At 42.5% G+C, this 27,000-nt stretch overlaps 1 protein-coding gene across 8 annotated transcripts; it reads left to right on the top strand.

Moving 5' to 3' along the window:
• The first annotated feature begins 1,693 nt into the window (after positions 1-1,693).
• On the top strand, positions 1,694-26,576 carry MTSS1 (MTSS I-BAR domain containing 1). Of its 8 annotated transcripts, none has more exons than XM_010709302.3 (10): positions 1,694-2,975; positions 8,086-8,243; positions 9,677-9,784; positions 10,741-10,838; positions 12,816-13,026; positions 19,759-19,878; positions 20,891-21,085; positions 22,716-22,880; positions 23,232-23,394; positions 24,811-26,576. In XM_010709302.3, exons 1-10 carry the CDS (start codon positions 2,945-2,947, stop codon positions 25,359-25,361), a joined length of 1,800 nt encoding a protein of 599 aa, XP_010707604.1. In that variant the 5' UTR covers positions 1,694-2,944; the 3' UTR covers positions 25,362-26,576. The 8 variants fall into 8 exon arrangements, with proteins under 8 accessions (XP_010707604.1, XP_010707606.1, XP_010707602.1 ...); XM_010709300.3 differs by having other exon boundaries at positions 1,706-2,975; positions 12,900-13,026; positions 24,664-26,576; XM_010709299.3 differs by having other exon boundaries at positions 1,707-2,975; positions 23,235-23,394; positions 24,664-26,576.
• The last annotated feature ends 424 nt before the right edge of the window (positions 26,577-27,000 follow it).

The following is a 27,000-nucleotide window of genomic DNA, read 5'->3' as shown; positions in this document are numbered from 1 at the left end:
TGTAAAGTCATTGGCTCACCTATGGGAACTCTAAAACAACAAATCTGTTCCCTTCCTAATGCTTGGAAGAGTATTTTTGAGCACCCTTTGTGACTGTGGGCAAGTGAGATGTTTGCTGAATTGTGGATTTGCTTAAAATACTGTGCACGCTAAAAATGTCTTTGAGGCTTTTTCCGCTGTGACTGGATGCAGAAAGGGTTCTCTTCCGCTGTGGGCAGCTACAGATGTAGGAGGTCAGATTAACCCTGTGCTTTCCTCATTCCTGTTGTGGCAGCAGTGTCCTCTCCCTGCAGTCTCCCTCCCTGCATGCATAGAGCTCCTTGTCCTTGCCTGCATCTTACAGATATTTGGGAGAGGACTTGGGCTGCATGGCCTGTCCTGGCAGGATCTCTGTGGGTTGGGTACCTTGGCAATAAGGGGCTGAGTGCAGGTAAACTTGCTCTCTGGCTTCTTCATGGTCTCTCTGTTCTGGTTCCATGCAGCCACGTTGAAAGTTCAGGCCTGGTGTTTGAGAGCATTTATCAGAAATTCTGTTTGCACAGCAGTTGCGTTAATTGCAGTAGAGGTATTACCAAAGCTTGACGTAATGAGGAAAACATCAAGCTTTCCAAACAAAACAAAGTGATGTTGGGTTCCTTGCTGGAATATATCTGATGAAATGACAAATCCGTATGTAAATGAAGGTGGTGGCATCTTGAAAGACCTTGCAGAGCTAATTTGTTGTTGTTGTCTTTGACTATAAAGAAAAATAAAACCTTATGTGGCCTGAGTGGGCTCCTGGTGCACCTGCCAGGTCCCTGCAGTCTCTGCACGTGTTGTCATGCTCCCCACAGTGCATCCTTTCTTTCCCAAGGCAGTGTGGCCAGTTGGGCCTGTTATCCACCCCAGCACTGAAATTAGCTCTCGTCTAAACAGACAAATCTATACAGCGGGTAGAACTGCATACATTTCTTAAATTGCTCTTTATTTTCAGGCAAATGTTGGAATCAGAAGTCAGCCCAGCTAACCTGAGTCAGCAGAATAATTATGCATATATTTGCAATAAATTCCATGTTTAGGTTTTTGCTGAGTCGAGTCCTCAGAAGTGGATACATAGCAGCTAGAAGCTGTTGAATTCAGAGGAGAGAGAGCAGCTGTGGCTCTGCATGTAACCATTTTGAAAGGTTAACAAAATGCATGATTTCTAGTTTCTTTTTTTAAAAGAAGTGTCTAGCTCAAACGACTAACTTAAAATATAACAAATGCATGGGTAAAATGTAGAGTGCATGTTGGCTTTATTCTCTGTATTTCTTTTACTTTGGACAAGAAAGATAACTGGACAGGTTTCACTTCTACCGTTAGGGCAGAAGGTTTGTCTGGTAGGTTTCATTTTCAGGTTTTTCATGTCATCCTTGCAGGCTTTGAGGAAAATGTTTAAATCCAAGGGGATTTATGAAAAAGAATTAAATAAAATAAATAACAATAAAATGACAAGGTTAATATTACACATATGAATGTAAAGACTGAGTTTTGTCTCTAAACTACAGTACAGCACTACCTTGTGTCCTCTGTGTTCAGTATCCAAACCAGCACGTACTTCTGAGTTATTCAGCAGCTTGTGAAAGTAGTCTTACCAGAGCTCTAAAGAATTTGAGAGAGTAGAAGATGATTACTAATGTAATACTGTCAAAAGTGCTTTTTCTTCTCCCTCCTCCCTATTAGCAAAGGTGACGCGTTTGTGCTGTTAGTCTTTGCAGCTGTTTTTGTGTTATATTCTAGTCTTTGTAATGTTGTTACAGTGTTCTCAAGGATGACTGTGCAAACCCTGTGACTTTTAACTAAAAACCACGAAGCACTTCAACGTAACTGAGGAACATCTCAATTCCTAAAGCAAACAGGGACTTTTCCATTCGAGCACCTTGTACTCTGTCTGCATTACACTTGCCCTGTTTGGTGCAGCACCCTGGGGAGGGAGGGCTCCAGAGCGGACCGTGTCTCCATTGGGAGATGGCCTTATTTTCCTCGGCTGGTGGAGTGGGGTATGGTGCCTGCAGTGAGAGCAGGAGGACAGTCAGCACGCACTGTGGGGTCAGTAGGATAGTGCTCAGGAGGAGAAAAAACAGTGAGCAAACTATCCTTGCTGTTGCAGGGAAAAAAATCCTGTGTGAATGAGGCTGGTGTGCCTGAAGGGGTTTTCTTCTTGTTTGCTTTTACTCGCCTTGCCCTCCCCAGTCTTACAATGTAAGCTCTACTTCATAAAAATGCAATGAAGACGTGTTGGACATGTAGAAAATTCAGTGACCAGAGGTGTTACTTTGACTCTTTATTTTCATTCCTTGAGTTTCAAATGCCGCTTGAAAGTTCCCATCTTACTGACAGTGGGCCAGGTTTATTGCAAAACTTTGTATATATCTTTTGCTAATTAAAATTGTACTATGCTTAATTTTCTTGATGTTTATCCACATTGCATCAGCAATTAGTTTTTCATTTCATTAGCAGTCTATCAACGTAATTGCTGTAGAGATCATCAAGAAGAACTGTGTTGAGTAATGCAGCACCACCTCAAGTTGTGCGAGTTGCCAGGTTCTGTGTGAGGATTTGTGCTTTGCTCCCTTTCATGGCCTGATTGGTGTTTGACAGCTGCCCTCCTGCTGAAGCATGGGTTGCCACGTTCTCAGCCAAGAAATCTGCAAGCTAAACGAAGTTCCTAAACTGATTTAAATCTCTTGAAATAAAACCGTATGATAAATAACCGGGAATTTAATTTACAACAGCTCATCAGGAAGCAAAGCTAATGCATTTCTCTTTATCAGCAGCGGAAGAAGTCAAAATAGTGTAGCCCAAACCACTGGCTCTCTTGTCTTGGAGCTGATGATAATGTCTGAACTCTAGGATTGCTCGTATACTAGTTTGACTTTTTTTATTTTCCTTTCTGTGTCAATTTTGTGTCCTGCAATTTCTCACCATGCGCACCTGCCTGACAGCTGAGGCTCTGGGTAAGTCTGCCATGCTGTAACCCTGGTGGCTGGTTTATTGTAGCCCTTGCTGTGGCCTCTTTATGGTGTCTGGTCTCCACTAACTGCCTAGACTTTAATTTCTAATGAAATTAAAATACTGCCTAATCTTAACAACCAAACCTTCTTTTGATTTGTTTCTTCTTTTGGCATTTAATTGGAACGCTGTAAAAGAAGGCAATCAGAAAGGGGTTATCATGGACTGATAAGTCATATCATAGTCGTGAGAGAAGTTAAATGGAATAGACATGTCGTAAAGGTGATGTTCAAATCATTGAATATCTTATTGCTAATATGACTTTTAAAGTCTAGAGCTTTAAGTCCTTACTGTTGTTTTTTTTTTTTTTTGTAAACCTGTGATCCAAGTCCCTATTTTTCCCAAAAATCGCATGCACCTTTCTTAACTGATAGATAAGAAATGGCATAAAACTTCATGCTAGGGAAGGGGTGGAAATCAACCTCACAATTGTTTCCTCCTCTGCTGCTTGATCACATCTCAAATCTGTTTACGTTGGAGCTGTTTCAGTTTTTGTATTGCAAATTTAATGTGGTTGCCTTGAGATTCTCTTGCAAATGAAACTTGGTGCTTCTGAATCTGGGAGATGAAAGTCATACCTCCACTTGAAGGCATAATGATGTAGATATTTAACACTGCCCTTGGAGAAGCCTGGCTTTATTTGATCAGGAGACTCAACTGGGATGACTCCATGGGCTTCTGGAGCTGGGCACTGCTGCCTGCTGCTTGCACTCTCCCTTGAAACCGCACGTTGTGTTTTCCCTGGTTTGTGATTCAGCCTGCAAGTTTCTTTTGGTAACTTGGAACTTCTCTTTAAAGGTGCAGCTTAACACTTTTGAACACTAGCGGCTCGTTGGGAACTCCAGTAGCTACCAGAGATTTGGATCTAACTGCAGCAGTGAGGTTTCCCACCTTTCTGTATAAGGATACAGAATTCTTATGCTTGCAGTCTAGATCCAAGTTAGTGTACATGTAGGGCTTACTGTGCAGGTCTTCGAGGGTTGTTCTGCCTGGCAGATGAAGCATGTTCCTGTGATGTGAGGGTGAATGATTTGAGCCCTTTCTGCTTTGCATTGGTACAGGTGCACCCAGCATTTTGTGGTGTAGTGTAAATTCTGCAAAAGGTCCATTCTGAATATTCAAGTTCTCTGCAGACACCTGGAAAATGTGAGAGGGAGCGGTCTTTTAAGCGAGAATATAGAAAAAAGTATTTACTGTATTATCTACTCCAGTATTTACTGTATTATCTACTCCATCAGTAGCAGCATTGACATTCAGATTTGCTCTGAGAGCATTAAAAAAAAAAAAAAGTGTTTTCCTTTGTTGTTGCTGACAGTTTTGCTAATTTAAGTTCTCTTAGAAGTGTAAGCATGAAATAGAGTTGAAAATCAGCTTCAGCTTTTTTTCTTCTGCCTAATACGTTTTACTGAAGTTCTTTTCAAACAAGGGTTGAGAAGGTTCATGAGGTCTTTAGCAGTGATTTGCACAGGTCACTAAAACTGATCTTTCAAAGTATGTCACTCCTTTACAGCTGTTGCACATTATGCTAGTGACGTGAAGCAGCTGCTCTGACGGTAACATATTAGGACTGTCCTTGGAGCAGCGGTAGATCCCTGTTAATAATGACAAGAAGCAGTTCACTCTTTGCAGCTCAGAGGCTGTTACCCATGTCAAGCCATGAATCACAGTGCTTTCCTTCCTGGCATGATGGAAGTCAGTTCACAACTTCTGATCCCGCATTTCCATTCCTCTCTACAACTCCCGTTTGAGAGAGGGGGGATGTGAATTTCTCCTCCTTTTTCAGACTGTTGACTCATTACCCCGAATGCATGTGGGTACATTCTGCAGAGCCCTCCGCCATCACACTCATTTCTAGCTGACTGCAGATCAGACTTGTCACTACACTTGGTGTTTTGACCATTTCTAATGCTGATTGGTTTTGGTGAGTCATTCCAACCTGTCTCCTGAAGGTCCTCCACCTCATTTCAGGTGCACCTTTTCTGCTGCTGAGTGAGGTACTGCTCTGGAACTTTTTTCTGTCATTATGGTAATTGTATTGGTTTGGGAACATTTCCAGATGGGTAATCTAAAGCCCATTGAATGTGGGCTAGAGAGAAAATTGATTGCTGATGTAGCTTATGAAAGTGTGTCTCATGTCCACAGGCAGAAATAGTGCCATTGGTTGTCATAGACACCATAGTCAAATGACCTTCTGCTCATAATTCAAAGGGGAAAAAGCACATTGTCTTCCAGTGCTCAGTGTTTCCTTCTGAGATAAGTGGTGGAGTCAGACTTACGGAGAGCTAAGGTGGCAGAGGGGCAGAGAGCTGCTGACCCTTACATCCTTGGTGGATGTCCTCTAGGTGTAGTTGTGCTGTTGAGGGGCTCTGATCTAGGCTGCTTAGCAAGAAAACTGGTTACATTGGGCAGAGATGTCATCCGTCAAATTCCTGAGCCACCTGAGTGCTGTGGGAGGCAGCTGGAGATGCAGACAGTGGGAAGAGTTACGCCTGATTTCTAAAGGCTTGCTAGATTGATGACTGCATTATGGAGCTTTCAAAGGATGTTAATAAAGCTTTTCTGTACCTAAAAAATGAATTGCTTGGATACATCAAGAAAGAGATGTATTGATGCCATGTAAACATCTGACTTCAGGGCCTCATCCCAGTGATTAACCAAGCTTGTTTCCTGCTCTGAATTATACCCCACAGCCTCAGTGTTCACACTGACTATGCAGGTGCCAAGAGCCCTCCCTAAAAGTAGCTGGGAGGAGATGCTATGTCCATCAGCTTCCCGACTCGTGTGCAGAAATAAACAAGAAACTTCACAGGGCTATGGAGGATGCTGGAAAGCTATTTTATATACATATAAACATACATACATAGGTACATATACACACACTGTAGTAGTGCACAGCTTGATCATTATTCTAATAGCAGTGTTCAATTCAGTGGGTTGCAAAGGTGTAAATGAGTTTTATTTTTGCCCTGTGTTCTGAGTGCTCTGTTGCACTGTGCCAAGACATGGTGCTCTGTGAGGTTCAAGTAAATTACCCAAATTCACTCTAATTGGACCCATTTTGTCGACGGAGTCTAGTTGCTTTCTGAATGTGTGTATTCTCACCAGTGCAGTCAAATGCATTTAACAGAGTTTCCTGTGTTGAGTGCATGATGGTCTGGTGAAACAGCTGAACCTGTACACCAGTTCTGCAGAGCTGAGCTAATGAGTGCATTGGTTTAGTTAGCAACCAATGTGTTTTTCATTGAATGCATCCACACAAGTGAACCAGCAGTAGGTTTAGAAAAAATGAAGTTATTTCACCTGTTGTTACTTGTAGGCAGCTCTCAAAGTAAGGTTCTGAGCATGAATGTAAATCTGAGTTTCATAAGGAGTTTGAAAGAACAGCTGCAGAGAAGTACAGTCATTGCATCTGGTTGCACGGAAGAGTATGAGAAAGGGCCTGAAATGTGCAAAATAGTCTTCAGTCAGAAGGGCCCCATTTGTTTCCTAAGGATGACAGGTGAGGAAGGCCCAGGATTTTAAGACCTACTCAGTTCTTCTCCAAATTGTTTCTGACATATGTCAATTTTGAGATGAGAAGCAGGTAACCATAATGTCAGAGTATGATTTTATGACCCCACTGTGCCAGTCAGGGAGATCTAGAGGACCGGACACTGGGTGTTCACTCTGGCACTTTGGTACCAGGTGGCTGTGGTGGTGGCTGTGCTGTCATTGCTCTGTGCACAGTTCTTTGAAGACATGTTTCAGGAGCTCTGTGAGTGGCTATCTAAGCTATGTCTAGCTTGGAACAGAAGAAACTTGGATGTGTCCAGTCTGTAATGCCTCTAATGCAGCACGACTATCTTTGCTTCTGTTCCTGCTGTCTTTCTTGCTGCTCTGTCTGCATGGCAGTGCTGAGGAGCTGACAACTTCTCTCTCTGGAATAGCGGATCAGTACATACGATGATAAGGCAAAGGTTTTCCTTTGTAACCCTGACTGTGAGTCACCTACACTGTCTACTGCACACATTAAGAGACTTCTCTTCTCATGCTTATAGTTCTAAATCATCTGTGCACAACAGTTATTGTCCACTAGAGTTGATTCTGGGTTGCTGTTACTCACCATTTTTAAATGTTGTTTTCCTGGTATTTAGTAACAATGAAATGGAAATGTGCCTGGCATAGTTAATTTGCACATGTTGTTAGTTGTAGGAGGTTTGAGAGAGGTTTGCACGACTGGGGTTCTTTAAAATATTTAGAGATGTAAGCTGAATGAAAAGATCTTGTGACTACAGCTGTGTTAGCACGCTGATACAATGGCTGAGCAGCAGCTCTTCCTTACTAGTGGAATGAATTCTTGGCATGCTGCAGAGCAAGGGGTTGTTCCAGAAATAGGGGCTCACCTGTCTCGGAAGTTTTTAGTTGACTGTAGTAAAAAAGTGAAGCTTTTTGATTGTGAAACATCAGATGATTATTTTTTTCATAGGCAAATACAGATGTTACTGAACATCAGTGCATTTGAGATGTTGATAGTTTTTCGGGTCTGTTTTAGCATAAGGAAAGCAGTTCTATCAGTTGCGTGTGTAAAATACTTGAATCCAGTGATCAGTGGCATGTTTCTAACATCTCATCTAGAAGATACATTCACTCATTTAGTGGCTCCACAAACTGTCACTAAGACCTGGAGAAGCAGAAAAGTCGGAAGGAAGGGAAATATACCTGAGGTTGGTAATTAATACCATTCCAATTGGTAAGATGATGTTGATTTTCAGCAAGGATGATATGAAGGGTTTCTTCAGCTAACACTTTGAGAAAGTCCTTACATGAAATGGTATCTTTGGCTTATTGAAACCTCTTGAATTAAGATGGGTTTCTAGTCTATGCAAAAGGGAAAAAGATGGAATGAAATACTTAATTGAGGAAGAAACCTTACTAATTTGATTTAAGGGAAAATGCTGGTTGAGACTAGAATTGCAAAAGCACAATCTGGCAGCAGTGCTGACTGAAAATAAGTTATTCTTCTATGTAGATCCACAGTTATGACAAAACATGTTCTTGATTGTTTCCTGCATACAGGACGGGGTGACATTCAGCCCCAGTTGGACAGTGCTCTGCAGGATGTCAATGATAAGTACCTGCTGCTTGAAGAAACTGAGAAGCAAGCTGTCAGAAAAGCTCTCATCGAGGAGCGTGGTCGATTCTGTACTTTCATCTCGATGCTGCGGCCTGTGATAGTAAGAGCTCTCCATTTAAAGTTGGTACAATGCACAAATGGGATGTGTCCAATAACCTCTAGAAAGATAAAGTACAGTCTGCATCTCTAGCTGGCAGATGGTGGGAGTTGGGCACTTACTTGTAAGCACATAGAGTAATTCAGCAACTGAAGGTACTGGATGCCTTTAAGAAGACTAATGGGAATATAGTGGGTGCTAATGCTTAGCAGAGCTTTAGTTCCTTCTGCATATGAATTTGAGACATTGACAATGAACAGTTTTTTCCGCTGCTTTTTTTTCTCATCATCACATTTTAACATAAACCTTCCTTATTCCTACTCCAGTACTAGCTCTGATAAATGTTTTAAGACTTCCCCTGTGCTTATAGTGATGTTATCTGACAGATCGCAGCCTGCTTTCATGCAGTTTTCTGGCAGCTGTTTTCCTCCTATGTGACAGTTTTTTCAGTTCATTGAAAGGGCTTCAATGTATTTTCCTAATCTCAGGTTGTCTAAAGCCCAGCAATGAATCATTTGTGGCTTTCTGCAGGCTTGATGTATTTCTGAAGGGCCTTCAGCGTATTAGGAAAATTTTGTTCCTAGCGTTTGTTTACAGAGTGTATCCATCTCAACAAAAAATCGTGGTGAGAGAGGTGGAAGCATACCTGAACAGGTGGAGGTCAGTTGCAGACTGAGGTCCCAGGTCTAACTACCAGAGTAGCGACAGCAATACTGTGGCAATTTATGGTGCTGGAATATTCTGAACTAGCTGTTGATACATCTTGAGCTAGGCTGAATCATAGATGTGCTAATGATCCACGTGTGTATATTGCCTTAATCTCAAAGTTTCCAGAAGCTAGCAGAAGTATGAGTTTAGCTCCTGTTTATAAGTGTGAAGTTGAAGGTCCATTAGTGAGCATACAGAGAAGAGTTAAAATTAATCAATATGTCACAAAAATGGCACTCTTTTTCTGGAATTGTCACAAAAAGAAGGCTGAGATATCATCTCACTGATGAGAGGATTTCTGGGCCTCACAACATAGAGCAATCTTGAAGAGTCATAGAATCATTAGAGTTGGGAGAGATCATTAAGGGCCACGTGGTCTGACTCCCCTGCAGTGAATGGGAACACCTACAGCTAGAGCAGGTTGCTCAAAGCCCCAGCCAGCCTGGTCTTGAATGTCTCCAAGGACAGGGCCATCCTCCACATCTCTGGGCAGCCTGTGCCAGTGCCTCACTACCGTTATTGTAGGAAACTTTATGTCCAGTCTAAATCATAGAACTCTTTAGAGAGAATGTTTCCAGCTCTCTTTCATAAGCAGTGATTGCTTAATCAATAAGGAAGAAGCAGCTCCAGTGGGCATTCCTGCAGTCGTCGGGAAAAAAGAAATGCATTGTGTTGTGGGTCAGATTTTTAAAACCAAGGCTGTGATTAGACTTCTTTTGTCTTTTCAGGAAGAAGAAATATCAATGCTGGGAGAAATAACCCATTTACAGACCATATCCGATGACTTGAAAAGTCTCACCATGGATCCACACAAGTTACCATCTTCAAGTGAACAGGTTAGTGTGGAAGATGTTTTTATTATTAGCTTGTAAGTTCTTTGTGTGTTGTGAGAAATACTGACTGCCAGCACTTAGTGGCTTAACATTACATTGCATAGATTCTTCTCTGCAGCAATGCAGTTTTTAACATTAAGTAAGTTTTAAAAAATTGGATTTGAAGTACCAGCCAAGTGCTCCTGAATTATTTGGGGAGACCAGTCTGAAATGGTAGTTAGCAAAAATATATGAAAATATATGAAAATGAACGGAAATGCCCATTTTCTGCTCAGGGTATTGAATGGGTGATACCTCCTCACCCTGTCACATCCCTGCCTATGTGTGATTACAAGATTGCTGAGATTAGATATCTTGATGGAGCCTAACATTTGAACATTATTACGTACTGTCATTAAAATGCATAGAAAAATGTGTGTTGTTAAATGACTCCAAAAAGGATCTTTTAATTCAGCCCTGCTGAACTCAGTTTTCTTGTCATGCCTTATCATTGACCTAAAAGTATAAAGGATGGAAGCTCTGTTGCTGCTGGATATTGGATCTTCAATTTTTTTTAATGTGAGTTTTTAAATGTTAAAGCTGTTGCAGTTGTTTTTTTTGTTGTTGTTGTTTTGTTTTTTTGTTTTTTTTTTAAGTAGAAAAAGAAAACCAGTAGTCTGCGACATGGATAAAATGTAACTCCAGTTTACTTTTTGAAGATTTTTTCTGTTCACATCTGAACTCTCTTTTTGTGATAGCAGTTCTAGTGTTAAAGAACTGTAGTTTCTGGAAACCCAGAGAGTTGGCTGTCCTCTGTGGGAACTGTAACATGCATAGTGTAATTCTAGCAGAAAAAAATGTGTCAGTTGGTACTGAAATCTTGCAGTGGGGAACAAATGTTGTGTGAACAGCAAGTGGTTTCTGCTAACAGAGGAAGAAAGATTTCCGTATCTTTGATGCTGTTGATTATCTTTCATCAGGTAATTTTAGATTTGAAAGGTTCTGATTACAGCTGGTCTTACCAGACTCCTCCATCCTCTCCCAGTACCACCATGTCCAGAAAATCTAGTGTTTGCAGGTAAGTAGACTGGTAATATTAAATTTTAACCTGTTTGGGGGCAAAGAGATGCAAGTTCAGACTGTGGTATGGATTTGTATTCATACTTAAGTAACAACTCTTAATGAAATAAATCCCTCATGGTCTTTATCCATGTAAGTATGTGACTGGGAATATTAAAAAGGATGAGCATCACTGAACAACTTTCAAGCTCGAGACAACTTGACGATGCTTTTGATTCAGTTCTCGTGAAGCCATTTCAGATCAAAGAGCAGACTGTACTAATTTAAGCTCTGAGATTGTTCATTTATAATTTCCTTTTCTGTTTTTCATATAATGACTTTTTAGATTATTCTAAGTAGCTCTTACTAATCAGTAAGTTAACTGTTTAAAAAAAGGAAAAACATTCTTGGCAATTACGCTGTCAGTCTGGTAGAGGGGAATGCTTTTTTGATACAAGTTTTTTTGTTTTTTTTTTTTACTGTTTAATGCTGTCTAATACTGTCTTGAAATATGTTGAAACACTGGGTTCTGTCTATGCTTTCTCTGTAAAACTGTTTTCTCTCATGGAACAGTTTATTAGCATGCTGCCCCTGTACCTGGTGTCTACATTTACTCTTTCCTTTTATTGAAAAGGAAGACATCCTATTGTGTATTCTGCTCCAACACCTTTGTAGCTGCTCTCAAATGATTACCTTTTAGTTTGCTTTATGAATAATGTACTACAGGTTCCCTGTGTATGAACAAAGTTACCTATAGCATGTCAGAGCAAGTGAACACGACTTCTTTTATGCATCAACTTGTCTCTGCATGCAGATATATATAAAAAAATCCTTCAGTACTTTTATATATATATGAAAACATGCATATTTAAAGCAATGAGCACAGGCTTATAGATGCAATATCCTGAAGCTATAAAAGAAATGGCTGAAAATCCATCATCTGTTCCTAATCAACCTAATTTCGTGTGGTAAAATCTATATAGGCACTACTGTGTATGGATAAAATATAGCAGAGCTCCTCTTCCTGTGCTACTGGCTGACTTGTCCATCTTATGACCTGTTCATAAATCTTATGGACAGGTGCAGTACAGTGCTGGCCCATGTGTAGTTCAGAGCCATCTCCTTAGCTAGGCAGTGGATGCCTGTCAGTGAAGATAGGAATATGCCTTCAGAGTGATGCATCCTGCTAGTCCTGCTTAGCCACCCCAGCAGGAAACTTTAACTGCTCCCGTGTTTTGACTGGCATATCATTGCTGTTCTTCATGAGTACTGAAGACTAAAAATCAATCTTCTTGGCTGAAATGGTTTTTTTGGTGTCTTTCTTTTTAATGGATATTAATTTGGATTATTAATTTTTCGATGGTCTTTCTTAAAAGCTGCATATCTGGAGACAGGACTTCACTGAATAAACCATCACATGCTTTTATTCCCAATAGAAAGCATTCATGTGAGACTCAGACACTCTGAATATGGGGTTTTGGTAATGCTGTCAAAAATCTCATATGCTGGCCGCTGGCTGACCCAAAAACTGCATGTCAAGATGCAGACTTGTTGATGAACCATGATGCCTTTGGATCTCTGCTAGAGATTTCTCTGAAAATTTGGTCCCTGGTGCAGTAGAAGAGAGCTGTCAGCAAGCTTATTTGCTCATAAGTGTAAAGGCCAGAAGGTGTGTAACACCCTCTTCATCCATAACCTAACATGAACTTGTAGTGGTTACAGAATGTTATTTAAGTAAAATTCCAGGTAAAATGCCATTTTCTCTCTGGTCACAAGGGATACTGCAGCTGCTTATGGTTCTTTACTGATATATATGTGCATATATATATATATATATTTAAATTTATTTTGTCAACATTTTTTCTTTTCCGGTTTATGCTGCCTGTTGCTAGAGACACGTGGAATGTTAATTGTACTGTATACGGGTCTCTCCCCACCCCACCCTTGTGTCTTTTCCTCTCCCCTTTCCTTTCTCTGTTCCTTTTGTCTCTCACAGCAGTCTGAACAGCGTTAACAGTAGTGATTCCCGGTCCAGTGGCTCGCACTCGCACTCACCTAGTTCACACTATCGCTATCGCAGCTCCAATCTGCCTCAGCAGGCACCCATGAGGCTGTCCAGTGTGTCCTCCCATGATTCTGGATTCATGTCCCAGGATGCTTTCCAGTCCAAATCGCCATCCCCTATGCCACCAGAAGCACCTAACCAGGTACGTGCAAGCATGAGAACAAAAAAAAAAAAAAAAAAAGAGTGTGAGCTGGACTCCGTTGCTTGGCTCACCTTTACAAAAGGATATGATGTAATTTTGGGGTACCCTGAAGTCAGATTAATCCCTGAGGATTTGTCTGACTGCACTTCATCCATCTAAAAGTTGGGCCTCTGTTTGGAGTGATATGTACTGCTGTTGCAGCTGGCAGTGAAGAAAGGGATGAGTTGCTCTCAGGGGATGCGGTTTTTGCTCTGGCCCTGAAGGGAGCCTGGATGCCTAACTTTCAGATGGGTACAGAGGAGAGAGTAAGAAATCCCTCTGCAGGAAGGAGTAAATACTCACTTTACCCACTGAGGTTACCAATTAACATCCTATGCTGATTGCAACTTGTTAATATCTGATGGCTGTTAATTTTCTAATGGACAAATATTAGTGCCAGAACAGCCTTCTGACAGCCATTGTACCAATACAGTGGTGGCTTTGCAACAAGGATACTGCTTTTATTCCCACCAAATGGGCCCCTACAAAGGGCCTGGAATACTCGACATCAAAATACTATTATCAACATCATAGGAGGCTTTAATTTTGTCATTTTTGATGACATTCCTTTCTGTGGATAGGCTTACATTTAGCAGGTAGCTCTTCCAGTGAAATTTTTAGGGTATCATCAACAACAGCACTGGTTCATGTAGGCCTGGGGCATATTCTTGAGGGAAGCTCAGCATTTTTCTTTCAATATACTTAACTCTTTCATTTAATAAAAATGCTTTGTTTTCAAATGAATACATCTACAGCTGTCCCCAGTCTGGACACGTCAGCATTGTTTTTATAAATGACAACCTGAAGAACTTTGTGCACACTAATAAAATGAATGTTTTGTTTAGATTGGCTATGGCTAACCTAAGTGAAATGCAAAAAAGTAAATGAGCAATAATAAAGTAAACTGGAATAGTAACAAGGTAAGGAAGTTGACTTTTAAGATACATACATTGGTTATACATGCTAGCATCATCTTTGATTTTCATAGTATCCACTCCACCTGCATAAAAGGGTGGTAATCTACATGATGGTGCTGTGTTTGCTGATGAGGATGTAACTTTGCAATTGCCCTTAGCATGGAAAAAACCCAACACCTCTCTTTGCAAGTTCCCCTGTTAAACAAGGGAGAGAACTTAAGCTGGTATCAGCTGGCAGAACATCCTAAAAGTCGATGGAGTCACGCTGATCTACACCAGCTAAGTTCCTACGCTTTCACTTCATTTTAGAAACTATCCATAAAGTTGCAAACTGATCCAAGCATCACTTGAGCTATTCATGAGCTGTAGAAGGCTGCAGCAGTGTGGCGTTGACTTGACAAGTGTAGTGTGTTGGTATAACAAATAGGTATGTGCTCTGTGTGTCTCTAGTTCTGTATACCTTTACGCAGAGGAAAAGGTAACAGATCATTGCCTGGCCGCTTCATCTCTGCTTAAGTGTCTCGCTTTGTATGTTCAGCACTAAGTAAAATGTGTGTGTTGTGCTGACAGATAATTGTGATCGTGAGCTTACTGAGAAGCTGTTCAGTTTACAGCGTTATTTCGTGTTGTGTGTCTCTAACCAACTGACAGAACTTCCTTTTGGGATTGTGCTTTGAGGCTGGGTGGTGGGTGGGAGGAGCAGTGGTGGCGGCTGCCGACTGTCTCTCAAACACTGATGTCATTGTTTCTGGTAGTGACACTGAGGAAGCAGAAAAGCAAGCTCTGGGATCAACGAAGGAAATTAGGAGCCATTTATCTTGTGCAGGTGGACACTTCACTGATGTTTGCTAGCTACTGTGGCATCTGCTAGCAGCAGTAGTTTTTAGGACAACAAGGCCCATTTTCTATTAATGATGGATTTTAAAAGACAGTAGAAAGGAGCCACATAAAATCCCTGAATTACGGGAATGGGACTGTGTGATCTACATGAAGCTTTTATGCTCTCACCTACACTGAAAATTAATCTGAGTTCATTCAAAATAACAGATAAAGGATAAAATCTGAAAGAGGAAATAAACAGGGATTTGAACAAGACAGAGGCTGTGCCAGAGGAGAGATGATTGTGAACAGGCCTACAGTTGCTGACTACAGTTATCATACTCTGCATAGAAAGAAAGAAAAGGAGTAATTATTCTCTTTAATTGAGTATGCAGTATTCCCCAATATTCTCTGCAGCATTATTCTTGAAAGTGTTAGCCTCTAACAGATAGCTGTGCATTTAGAAGGGGCTCTTCCAAAATGCTTTATTAAGCAAGTGCAGCTGGGTGAAAAGCATTGCAGACCTCTTTCTGCAGGTGTAAGGTTTTTCTAAATGCCAGATGTGAGGTCAGCCTTGGTCAGCGTTGCCCCTTGCATGTACTAAAACCACATAAAGCCCTTGGAAGATCTTCTGTGGGAGCAGAGAGTATAAATGAAAGTCCAGCGTGGTTGGTGCTGTTTGACCACTTGTGCCCTGTGTAGTACTCAAGCTGAGGGTCTGGGATGAGGTGGCACGGTGATGGTGCCGTAAAGTCTGTGTTAAGGAGATGACAGTAGAAGGCTGGGCTTGGAGTGAGCACCCATGGTTATTTTCATCAGGTGGAAAGTGATTATAGGGCTGGATTTTAGAGGCTGCTAATGACTTGACAGAAGTGAAAGCGAGAGGAGAGAAAGAAGCAGATTAAAGAGGAGGGGAGAAAAGCAATAAACTGTTCATGTAGTCAGACAGCAGAGAATTAAGTCTTTCTTGCTGGAATATTCTGGAAATCATTTTCCCTTTAACAGCCAGGTAGAGGGAAACCAGAGGTGAACTTGCTTCTGCGTGAAAGCTAAGAAGATTCTACTTTTGAGGAAATGTCATTGCTTGAAATAAATTGAAGGTGGAATAGGGAAAATACACCATTGCAATTATTCAGTTGTCCATGTAAATTACCATATGTTCCTAGATTGAACCATTAAAAATGTTATAGAAATAAATGCATCTATCAGTTTTACCAGGCATTTGTTTTTCCTACACATCATTTTTCAAAATTAAGTTTCTCAAGGGTTTGTCCCTAGCTAGAAAGGAGAAGTGAGTAGTGCCTCGCTTCTGGAAATGAGGCAGGTCGAGGACGTAACCTTGAGTCCCTGTGCTTAGCTTTCAGAAATGTGGCTGATGTGTCTTTTACTGATTGGAGAGGGGCATCGGGCCAGGCTCTTCATTAGAGTTGGTCTCCTGGGAAACTCTTGTCCAGGAGCAGTCTAGTGCAGGAGGAAAGGAAGAGTTAATAAGCAGTGCTGTGTTTGGATGGAGAGCATAGCAAACAAGGGACGCAAATAATCCAAGAACTTGGAAGAGTGTGTGAGAGACCAGATACCATGCTGCACATACATAACCTGCATCTGAGGGACTGCTTGTTGCTGTGCAGAGCAGTTTTAACTTTCTGCTGGTACAGTTAACATCAGGGTTTTTCTCAGAAGAGGTGATCTGGGAGCTGAGCAGAACCACCATTATCACAGCTGTGGGGAAAAAAATAACCTCCTGGGATTCGAGTAGCTAAAATGAAAGAACTAATTTTAAAAACCGTTCTAATTAAGCAATCATTTTTAAAAGGGATAAACTAAAATCAACTGAAAAAAGCCAGAGTCACATTGCTCACTCTGGGGGATGTGAAGCACAACTGCCTAGCCCCTTGTTGCCTGTGTGTGTGCATCTGCAGCAAGCACTCAAGTTTGGAGACCTTTTGCCCAAGAAGTAACCATGCAGTTTCTGTTCTCAGCCACTCATGTACTTTCTGCTAAGGAATTAAGGGTGGTCTGTGCTTCCCACAGTCAGATCCCCTCAGCCAATCAGGACTATTTCTGCAGACTGATCCAGGCAGCATTTTGCCTGTACCCACTCTTTTTCTCTACGCTTTTCCCTCGGGAGCTCAGTATTCTTCCATCCCCATCAATTTCTTACTGACTGAATCCTTTTTTAGAAAGACATGAGGCTTCCCATTCTATGTTTGGAATTTCTCAAGATGAAGAGATCCAGTTTCCCTACCACCACATCTTGCATTTCCTTCAACTATCAGGGTGTTTACCCCATGATATTTTGGCTCATCCAGTGTCTCACTTTGCCTATTAAATGACCACACTGGGTTTGGTGTGAGAGTCTTCCTTCTGCCTTTCTTTCACTTTGGAATCACTTCAATTCAAAAGTTCACCATTTCCAGTCATCTCTGCCACACATCATATAAGTTGAACAAATCTTTGCATCTTCAGGACTTGTATTTGTAATGTTTTTCCATCTGCTGACTACAAGGAGCTCTATTGCTAGCAAACCGCATTTATGACCCATTTTTATCACTGTTTGACATAATCTCCTTAAACTTCTGGCTTGTGAATAAGAATACTGTATTGTGTGTAAACTTCACATTCTCCCTTCAGTGCATCAAATGGAGAAACCAACAACAAAGCATGTGAACTCACATCCTTTCCTGTCCATCCTGTCATGTGCAGCATACTCAGACCCATAACAAGTCTTCCAACAGTTCTTTTGGGTCATAAGCATGAAGTTTCGGAAGATGCTCTCTGAAATACTGTTCTCAGGTTTATTTTTTCCTGACCCCTGTATGACACTGGTAGTATAGGTGTTCTCATGGTGAGTGATCTCAATCAGCTTCTTTTGCTGAGCAGCCCAAGACTTGGGCAGGCAGAACTTGGAGGTTTACTTTAAAAACTGATTTTAAGAACATTAAAAATAGGCTATCTCCGTCTAATGCACCATAGTTATGTTTGAAGGTGGAGTCATCTGCAGCTCATGCTTGTTAATGTTCTTATTTTCAGAAATATTTCTCCTATAAAAGATGTTGCTTTCAATCAAGAATGTAGCAGGTTACGCAGAGAGTCGAACCACTGTGTCATCAAGTACCCCATGGCATACTTTTCACTTTCTTCCTTATGAGCCATAAACAATCTTGGTTCTTTTGATCTTATATTCATCTCAACTCTCTAAGGTAAAGTTTTGAGCTGAAAGGGTATCATACCGCCCTTTGAATACCAGCCTATTTGCTGAGCCCACAGGTACCTACATACACTTGCCACGATGCATGCAGATCTGATCTGATGCCAGCACAAGGTAGGGTATGTATTATTTGTAAAACATAATCCTCTACATTACATGCTTTCTTTTTGTCTTTTTTTTTTTTTTTTTTAGCAGCCTTTGCAAAGTTTTACAGCCCTTACTTAAATCTGCAGTTCACTAAGAATTCCAGGATGCTTTTCAGCAGCCCTGGTAGTCTTCACTGAAATCCTTACAACAGCAGTGTTCCGTCTTGCGAGATTGGCATCTCCTTTTATGTAGGCAGTTAGCAATACATAGATTCTTTATATGTAGGTTCTAGTGAGCATAGAGCCAACTTCTGGGTGTCAGCACTGGTGATTGTTCTGCAGTGCCTCTCATTCAGGTACCATTTTATTGCAGGCTCACCTCAAGCTTTCTTCCTAGGTTCTATTTCAGTTGAGATTTCCCTCCCTGTTCAGAATGTTGTATGTTGAAAACTGAGGTGCTTGTATACAAAAACACCTTTCTGGATTCCTTGTCATTCTCTCTGGTGTGACGAAATGTTGGTGATATCCTTAGATGGGTTTTCTTCACAGATCTTGGTCTACAAAAGGATGAATTATTATTGCCAGTGTTGGATTTCCTGGCAGCGAACAGAGCTCAGGGCTATCCTGATCTCTTTTCTGATGTCTTTGACCATTTCAGAGCCCTTGGTTCTGTATGCACCCTTGGACCTGTATGCACATCCCTACTGATGGTGATGCCGATTCCAGTCAGTGAAACGTTCCACATGTTTGTTCACCTTGGAGTAAGGCCTGTCTGTAGGTGCATCACCTGCTTTTGTGGAGGTGTTCCAGCAGTGAAAGCACACAGGGGCATGCACTGAAAAGTAACAGAGAAGTTCCTTGTAGGAAGCTGAGTGTTTGAGGTGTTTTTTGGACGTTCGGTGTCCCGCATTTTCCTTCCCTCACTGTCCAAGCCCCTGATATTTTTCATCTCTACTGATAAAAAGAAGCAGCTGGCAAGCACGTGCCACCATTTATGCCCTCAGCAGAGTACATGCACCTTTCTTTTGACTGTTGGGCAGAAAAGCTTGAGTCAGTGCTCTGGGTGTATGCATACTCCCCACAGAGGCACATGCATACAGGCTTTGGAAACGTCCAGTTTGGTGAGTATTGCTTCTTTCTCTATTCTATAATATTTGAACTCAGATGAACTTTTCACAAGCACTATTGCAGGTCAGAAAATCTGAGAACTTGTGAATGTGACATTTGCTGCTCCATGTTTTCAATCTAAACTTTGTCTTTCAAGTACTGACAATCCGCTTTTCTGTATGAATCAGTTGTCTTGGTAAATTGCATGGTTGGACTATTGGTCCATTCAGCTTTTTGTTCTGAGACAGCTAACAGAATTGAGATGCTGAGATGTAATGAGGGGTTGAGACCGATCCCTCATTCTCAAGCAGTGTGGCAAGTTCTCTCACTAAGCAGTTGCCTTGTTTTGGTGTAGATTTCCTGAACACTAGCAATGGTTTTGAGCAGTTTCTAATTGTTTATTTAAACCCTAACCCTCTGCTTCTCTCATCCTTCCCTTTCTCCTCTGTGTGTCTTTGTTTATGTGCTTTTTGTCTTTCTTTTTTGTTTGTATTTTTTTTCTTTTTGACGGCTTGTGTATCCTTTCCCTGCGTTGTGGTGCTGTTTTACGCTGCAGAATTCGTCCAGCTCTGCCTCTTCTGAAGCCTCTGAAACCTGCCAGTCAGTGAGCGAGTGCAGTTCCCCCACCTCAGTCAGCTCAGGCTCCACCATGGGGGCTTGGGCCTCCACAGATAAGGTGAAAAACTTCATCTCAAAGACATACAAACCTGCTAGCTTGTTATCCAAACCCAGCAACTTTTGGACAAAAAAATGTGCATGGGACACAGCCAGGATTCTTCTATGGGAAGATGAGAATAGGAACTACTGCACACTCCCTTAAAATTGAATCTCTTTGAATGAACCACAGTGACACCTTAAAAGGAGTGCTTGGGGGACACTACAAATTGGCCATTTTGCAGAGTAACATTCTAAGAAAATCTCGGTGTCCACATTTTCTGTTTAAAGAGACTGTGGAATGCTGCCCAAACCAGCTGGTTGCCTGACAAAGGGCATCTTGGCCATGTTTTACCATTGGTGGCTTCTCCACTCTCTCCCATTAGATAGCACGTGTTACGCCAAGCAATTGGGGTGTGTTTCTTAACAAAACAAAAAGAAATATAAAACGCTGTGCCAGAAAGTGGTTGGAGTAAATTATGGGGTTTACCCTCAGAACCAGAGGAGGAAGTGAGCATGGTGTCCATTCTCATCTGGTAAATCCTTGCTGTTGGGTTTTTTCTTTTTTTCCCCTTCCATGTCATCACACGGCCAGATCATGTCATTTTCAAAGGCAGTATGCTTTTCCTCTCTGTCCACTTACGTAGATTAAATGCCACCAATGCAAACGCATTCAGTATTGGAAATGTTTTGTTTTTATGTCTGCAGACTAACTAAATTGCCAAAGCTTGTCCCAGTGTGCCACTTTCATGGACAGAAGGCAATGCTGCTTAGCCTGGAGACAATGACTGCTAGATTGGTGTCTGAAATTTGTTATGCCAAGTAACAATTTTCAAACAATCTCAGTTCTGAACCAAGCATTGTATCAATTTTCTGTTGTTTATTTGCGGCAAAGCTAAGATCTATTTTTTTTCTTTTTAATTATTTTAAGGTACAGTTTTCTCCCTAGAGTGTCAGAGTCACAGTGTATTTTCATATTCATTCTGTTTATATTAATTTCTCTGTTTTTGTTTGTTTATTTGTTTCGTTTCCAGTTGTCTAATGGGTTTTATCACTGTAGTTTATCAAGTGACCCATCCGTAGCTTCAGTTGGTGCAGGTCCTTTCCCTCATTTCCCGCCTGTCTCCCGCGCGTGGACTCGGGCTCCCTCAGCCCTCCTTCCAGACTACGTTCATTATTACACCATTGGGCCAGGCATGTTACCATCATCTAAGATCCCTAGCTGGAAGGTTTGTGTTCCTTTTGTTGTGGCAGTCCTCACCTCCTCATACTGAGTGTGTGCACAGCGGGTGTTGCTACCTTTCAATCCCTGTAATTACTGTTGATTTGCTCTGTTGAAAATGGCTCTGAATGGGCACTGCATGGTGATAATCAACTAAAATCCAGTACTGAATATTTCTGAATGACCTTTTCAGTTCTGACACTTTCTAAAACACATTAAGTAAAACATATTAAGGCTGATAACAACGAGGTAAGAAGGAATAGTTTAGCACTGGAACAAATGTGGTATTGTTGAAAGCACTCTGGGCTCCATTCAGCAAGCGGAGAGTGTGTTGAGTATCCTCAAAGCTCTCAGTTGGGCAGAGAAGTGCAGGCTTGGCACCCAGCTTGTGTAGTGAAATCACTTGTGGAACAACGCAGTGTTCTCCTTGCAGTTGCTGGCCTTGACCCCCCCTAGGCCATAGGCAGCATGCTCTTGTAAGTCTAGGTGGAGTGGGTTAAGAAGTTGCTTGGCACCACGTGAAGCCCAGCAGTGACTGCAGCTGCCTTAAGTTTGCTGCCGCAGGCTGAAAGAGCTCCCACAGCTTGTTCTGTTGTCTCGGGTGAGACCGTAGAATCTGTCAGAGCACAGCAACTTCTATCAGTTGCCATAGCTGGATCTGTGAGGATCTCCCTCCACATCCGGATGTCTCTGCTCTGCCAGAGCATGGACTTATCACTTCCAGGCACTTCCCTATGGAGCAGTGCCCTGGAGCAGGGGAACCAGCTCTCCTGTCTGTTGCCCTGAAGTTTCATGCTGCTGGAATGCAGCTGGTAGTGGCTGCACAGGTCCTCGATGCCTGTGGATTCTTACGTAATTCTACATACGCACTGTGGGACCTTCTTATATGTGTAAATTGACATGCTTTGTTGCAGACTCCTCACTTATCTCTCCAGCAGTTGGAGACTGAGACATAAACACAAGTTGGCCACAGTGATCCCAGGGCTTCTGTGTCATTGGTTGTGTCTGTGCTAGAAGCTCTTTGCCAGTGCATTTTACAGCAAAATGCTTACAGCAGAGACACAGCTGTCTAGGCAAAGCACAGTTCTGCATGCGTTAATAAAATTGTCAATCTTCCTTCAGTACAGCTCATTACCGTGAACCAGAATTCAGCCATTAAGTAAACTGAGAGATTGCTCAGAGTAATCTTTGATGTATCAAAAATCTGCTTAGGCCTAATTTTTTAAAGTGTAGACATGTAAGAATGTATCAGAACTTGTGTACATCTGGCATTGCTGATTGGACCTCTATGTATATTTTGTGTTGTGTGCCTCTGACTTTTGCACTTGAATTTCTGAAAATACAGGCTTTCATACAGGAGTATTTCATTTAGAGAAAACAGTAATGTTAAAATACTAAATAACTTCACTGAAAAAAGCTTAGGTAGAATAGGAAATTTAGGTTTCCTTTAATAAAGGAAATAGGTTTTGTAAGTGAAAAATTTTAAATATCATCAAGATCAATTAATGTATGGCCTTGTTCAGAAAGGCATATCCAGTTTGATACATCATCCACAGCCTTGAAATTGCCTTTTTGCACTGGTATATTTGTGCTTATAGCCCAATTACTCAGGAAAGCTAACAAGCACGTTTCCCTAGGACTGGGCCAAACCAGGCCCATACGATCAGCCAATGGTGAACACGTTGCAGCGCCGGAAGGAGAAGCGCGAGCCAGATCTCAATGGCGGAGCTCAGAGCGGCCCACCTGTCCCAGCCGAGGAGGCCCAGAGACCTCGGAGCATGACGGTGTCGGCTGCCACAAGGGTGAGGCTCTAATTTTGAATGTGCTTTTTGGTGCAAAGGAAATAGATGTGCTAGTTCCTGCCCGTATTTTGTTGACGTGCCTTATCTTGACACATACTTGTCCAACAAGTTGGACTGATGTGGTGGTGATGTGGGCAGTGGAAGTTGTGTGGACGTGAAAGAATATGCTGTTGGGCTGTTGGCATCTGTAGGGCAATGGCAGCCAAAGAGTGCCTGTTCTTAAGCCCAAGTGAAGGGTTGGGCACAATCCTCTTGGATTATAGTGGTGACAGGCTTTGCTTGGGAGAAAGAACGGCTAAAAGCTGGTGACCAAACCTGTATGTAATGAATCTCCTTTCTGTGTGCAACCAGCAGGGTGAGGAAATGGAGCCCTGCGAGGAGCTGGCACTCGCTCTGACAAGAGGTCTGCAGCTCGACACCCAGAGGAGCAGCCGGGATTCCCTGCAGTGCTCCAGCGGTTACAGCACCCAGACCACAACTCCGTGCTGTTCAGAGGACACGATCCCATCTCAAGGTACCCAACCCTGAACTGATGTGCCATCCAAGAGCTATTCTCTTTCAAAGCCTTCCAGCCTGGCCCTCATGCACTCAACCCCCAGCAGTGAGGAGCTGTATTCCAGCAGCCGTCACTGGCTGAAGTCAGCTTCAGGGAAGGGGTGAACATCGCTATTGCAAAGTTTCTTCCAGCCTGAAATGCAGCCTGGATTTTTTAATTAAATAGAATTCTGGATTTCTGCGTAGTGTGCTGAACACACTTATTTTCTTGTACATTTCTAGAATGAGTTTTAGTTTAAGGATGCTACCAAGATAGAGTTTTAAAGGAAGTTCTGGATTTAGGTTTGATGGGGTAAATGGAATGAGGCTGGTATTGCACCATGACTTTTTCTGATAGCAGTATCCTTTTCAAACTACTTTCTTACCAAAATTGTACTCGTGAGCTTTGCTTTCTTGTTCTGTCAGTGCTCTGATTCTGTTCTCATTTCTATTTTATGACCTTTTATTTCCTACACAAACAGAAATGCCTGTAGCTGGAAAAAAGAATTTGTTGGAGACCTTCACTTGGGCAAACAGGAAGGTGCAGTAACGTGTTGGGCTTTGTGCCATCTCAGACCCAGCAGCAGTCTGAGAGGGACTGAGTTTTGTGTTTACAGTTCAGCAAACCATGTTGTTTGCTCAGCTGAGATCTGTGCAATTGCAGGGTGCCATGGGACTTGTAGAGGGCCTAGCTTGGCTCAGCGTTTACATGGAAAGAAGGAAACCCAGTGCAATTATTAAAGCTTAGGTTGAGTTTTCAGAGCTGGGATTTACTTTGTTTGCAAAATAATCAAATTTGCTGCTGAAATAGTTGGTACACCATCCCCTGAGCTACCCATTGCCTATTCTAAAGCATACTTTTTAGTTGCTGACTCTTATAAGCATTTGTATCTACAAGTGGTAGCATATGGTTTGTAGGATGCCGGTTTTGGAACCTTAACACTGGCAACAAACACTGAGTCTTTGTTGCTTTATTAGTTCCTTTTAGAAACGGTACTGAATGTGTACAGCTCTTGTTTTCTGTCTTGAGGGATGTGGGCAGGCTGCAGATTTAGGGTGCCTGGCCTCAGCCACGCTGTGTGAGAATCTTGGTCACCATGTTTCAGACTTCTTCCTCGTAGAGGAGAGACCTGCCTTCATTGGTGTTGGCCTCCAGGTTTGGTTATGTGCAAACATACATACTTTGGAGTTAGTGACGTGACTCAATAGTCTTCTCCAGTTTGTTTCTAACTGTGTCATTTGGCATCAGTTTCAGATTATGATTATTTCTCTGTGAGTGGTGACCAGGAGGCAGAACAACAAGAGTTTGACAAATCTTCCACCATCCCAAGAAACAGCGACATTAGTCAGTCCTATCGCAGAATGTTTCAGACCAAGCGTCCCGCTTCCACTGCAGGTCTGCCAACCACGCTCGGACCGGTCATCGTCACCCCCGGCGTCGCCACCATCAGGCGGACCCCCTCCACCAAACCTTCCGTCAGACGTGGCACCATAGGGGCAGGTCCAATCCCCATCAAGACGCCGGTGATCCCCGTCAAAACACCGACCGTCCCCGATATCCCAGGGGGGCTGCCGGGCGTCCTCGCTGGGACTGAAGAGTGTCCCGAGCAAAGTCCCGAGTCCCCAGCAGCAGGAGACGGCGGGCAGAGCGTCCCCAGCATGCCCTCCTCCTCATGGAGCGGACAAGCGTCTGTCAACCCCCCGCCGTCAAGCCAGAAACTGGGCGCTGCCGACGAGCAGAGGCCGGTGGTTCCCGAGAGCGAGGGGGAGGAAAGCGAGCGGGACGGCGCGAGCAGCCTGGCGCCCGCGGGGCAGCAGGAGCTCGACCCCGGAGACCTCAGCCCTGGGGACGTCCCACAAGGAGAAGACATGCTGAACGCCATCCGGCGCGGCGTCAAGCTGAAGAAGACGACCACCAATGATCGCTCGGCACCTCGTATTTCCTAGGAGGGAAGCAGCTGCCAGAGTACCAAGCCGCCGAGAAGGAACTGGGAGGAAAAGTAGTTTGTCTTATCCATTCCGATCCGTAATCAATGAATTTCTTAAGATCCTCAGTAACAGACGGTCTGACAGTACTCTGAAAGAGAAACCATGGTGAAAGAGCGTAGTAAGACATAATCTTCACTGGTGTTTTAATTTGTAAATAACAATGATTTGTTTCCACATTTTTTTGATCTAAGTTACACTTTTAATTTTTTCTGAAGGTGCCAAATCCCATTTACCTTTTTTATAACTCTTTGTAAAGTTTTAAATCATAGGAGAAAAAAAAAAAGTTGAGTAGTTTAACTTCAGCAAAGGGATTTAATGAGAATTTGGCTTTTTTGCAAGCTTTTGTAGAGCCTTGTAATAGTGAGGTTAAAAAAGCAAACAGTGGGACTTATTGTAAAGTTTAAGTCGAGCAGTGAGGAACAGATCCTCATTCGAGTGTTAAAAAAGGAAGTTTGAAGAGCGGGACTAAAAATTGACAATGAAAGCAATATATAATGCAAGGAAGAAACCTGCAGTTGGTAGAGTATTTGGGTGTAGGGGGGGAGGGAGATGCCATCAAAATAGCAGATGCTGTTGCACAAAAGTAGCCTAGTAGGAGTAATTACTGGTAGCTTCATGGTAAATGCATCAGAATAAGCCATATTGGATTGCAGTGTTTTGTTTCCGTAGGGTGTTTTAAAGACTGTTGTTTTTCTTTTTGCCACATTTCTTTCTGACTGCACAGCACCAACTCTCAGTCACATGCATGCAGCCGTCACTGTGTAGGCTCAGTTCCTCCGCCCTCACCTTCTGTTCCACCCATCCTCTCACCGAATACAAACAAGGACAACAGGCTGAAGGCAGTTACAAAGGTGAAAAGGATTCTAAACAGCAAGCAGGGAGTTCTTAGATATTATCAAAATGCCTTTTTCTGACCGTGCCCAGCAGGCTGGGCACCTTGGGAAGCCCAAATATTTTGAGAAAACACGTAAGGATTTGACAGGCGTAAGCAGCTTGTGGTCTACTAAACTGCAGATGTTCCTTTCCAATACAGGGGCTTGTTTTTCTTACCTTCTTTTAAATGGCAGTCGATTGGCCTTTCTTAAATACTGAAAAAAGGGGCTGAAGGGTTGGGGGTGGGGAGATACGCCGTTTTTTATTTGATAATACCGGGAGTCTGACCACTGTATTCTCTTTTTTTGTACTTCAAGTCTCGTTTTTGGATCGCTGTTGATAGAATTATTCAGGCTTGGGTTTTTTCCTTAAAGTAAAAGTAAGTTCTTGCTGCAATACCTGTTCTCTATAGCTGACAGAAATATGCAGACCGCAGGGGGCTGCAGCTGCTCGGAGCACACAGCCCACGGGGCTGCAGTTGCCCACCCCCAGCAGAGCCACCCATGGACAGCAGGCTGCTGCAACCATGCTCCAACAGGCAGCTTCCACCCAACGCCCTGCAGATTTCTCTTGGCTCTAGACTTGCTTCCACAACCTCTTATGCTTTAATACATAACTGCATTGGATGTGAACTTCTAGTAACTGTGTAGTCACTGTGTTCTATATAACATTTGACGCTGCTGTGGTTGCTGACCTTTTTTTCTTTTTTTTTTCTTTTTTCTTT

The sequence above is a fragment of the Meleagris gallopavo genome, chromosome 3 (genome assembly GCF_000146605.3).
Source record: "Meleagris gallopavo isolate NT-WF06-2002-E0010 breed Aviagen turkey brand Nicholas breeding stock chromosome 3, Turkey_5.1, whole genome shotgun sequence".
Classification (NCBI taxonomy): Eukaryota; Metazoa; Chordata; class Aves; order Galliformes; family Phasianidae; genus Meleagris; species Meleagris gallopavo.
Note: the sequence above shows the minus strand (reverse complement) of the source record. Positions and strands in the feature narration are given on the sequence as shown.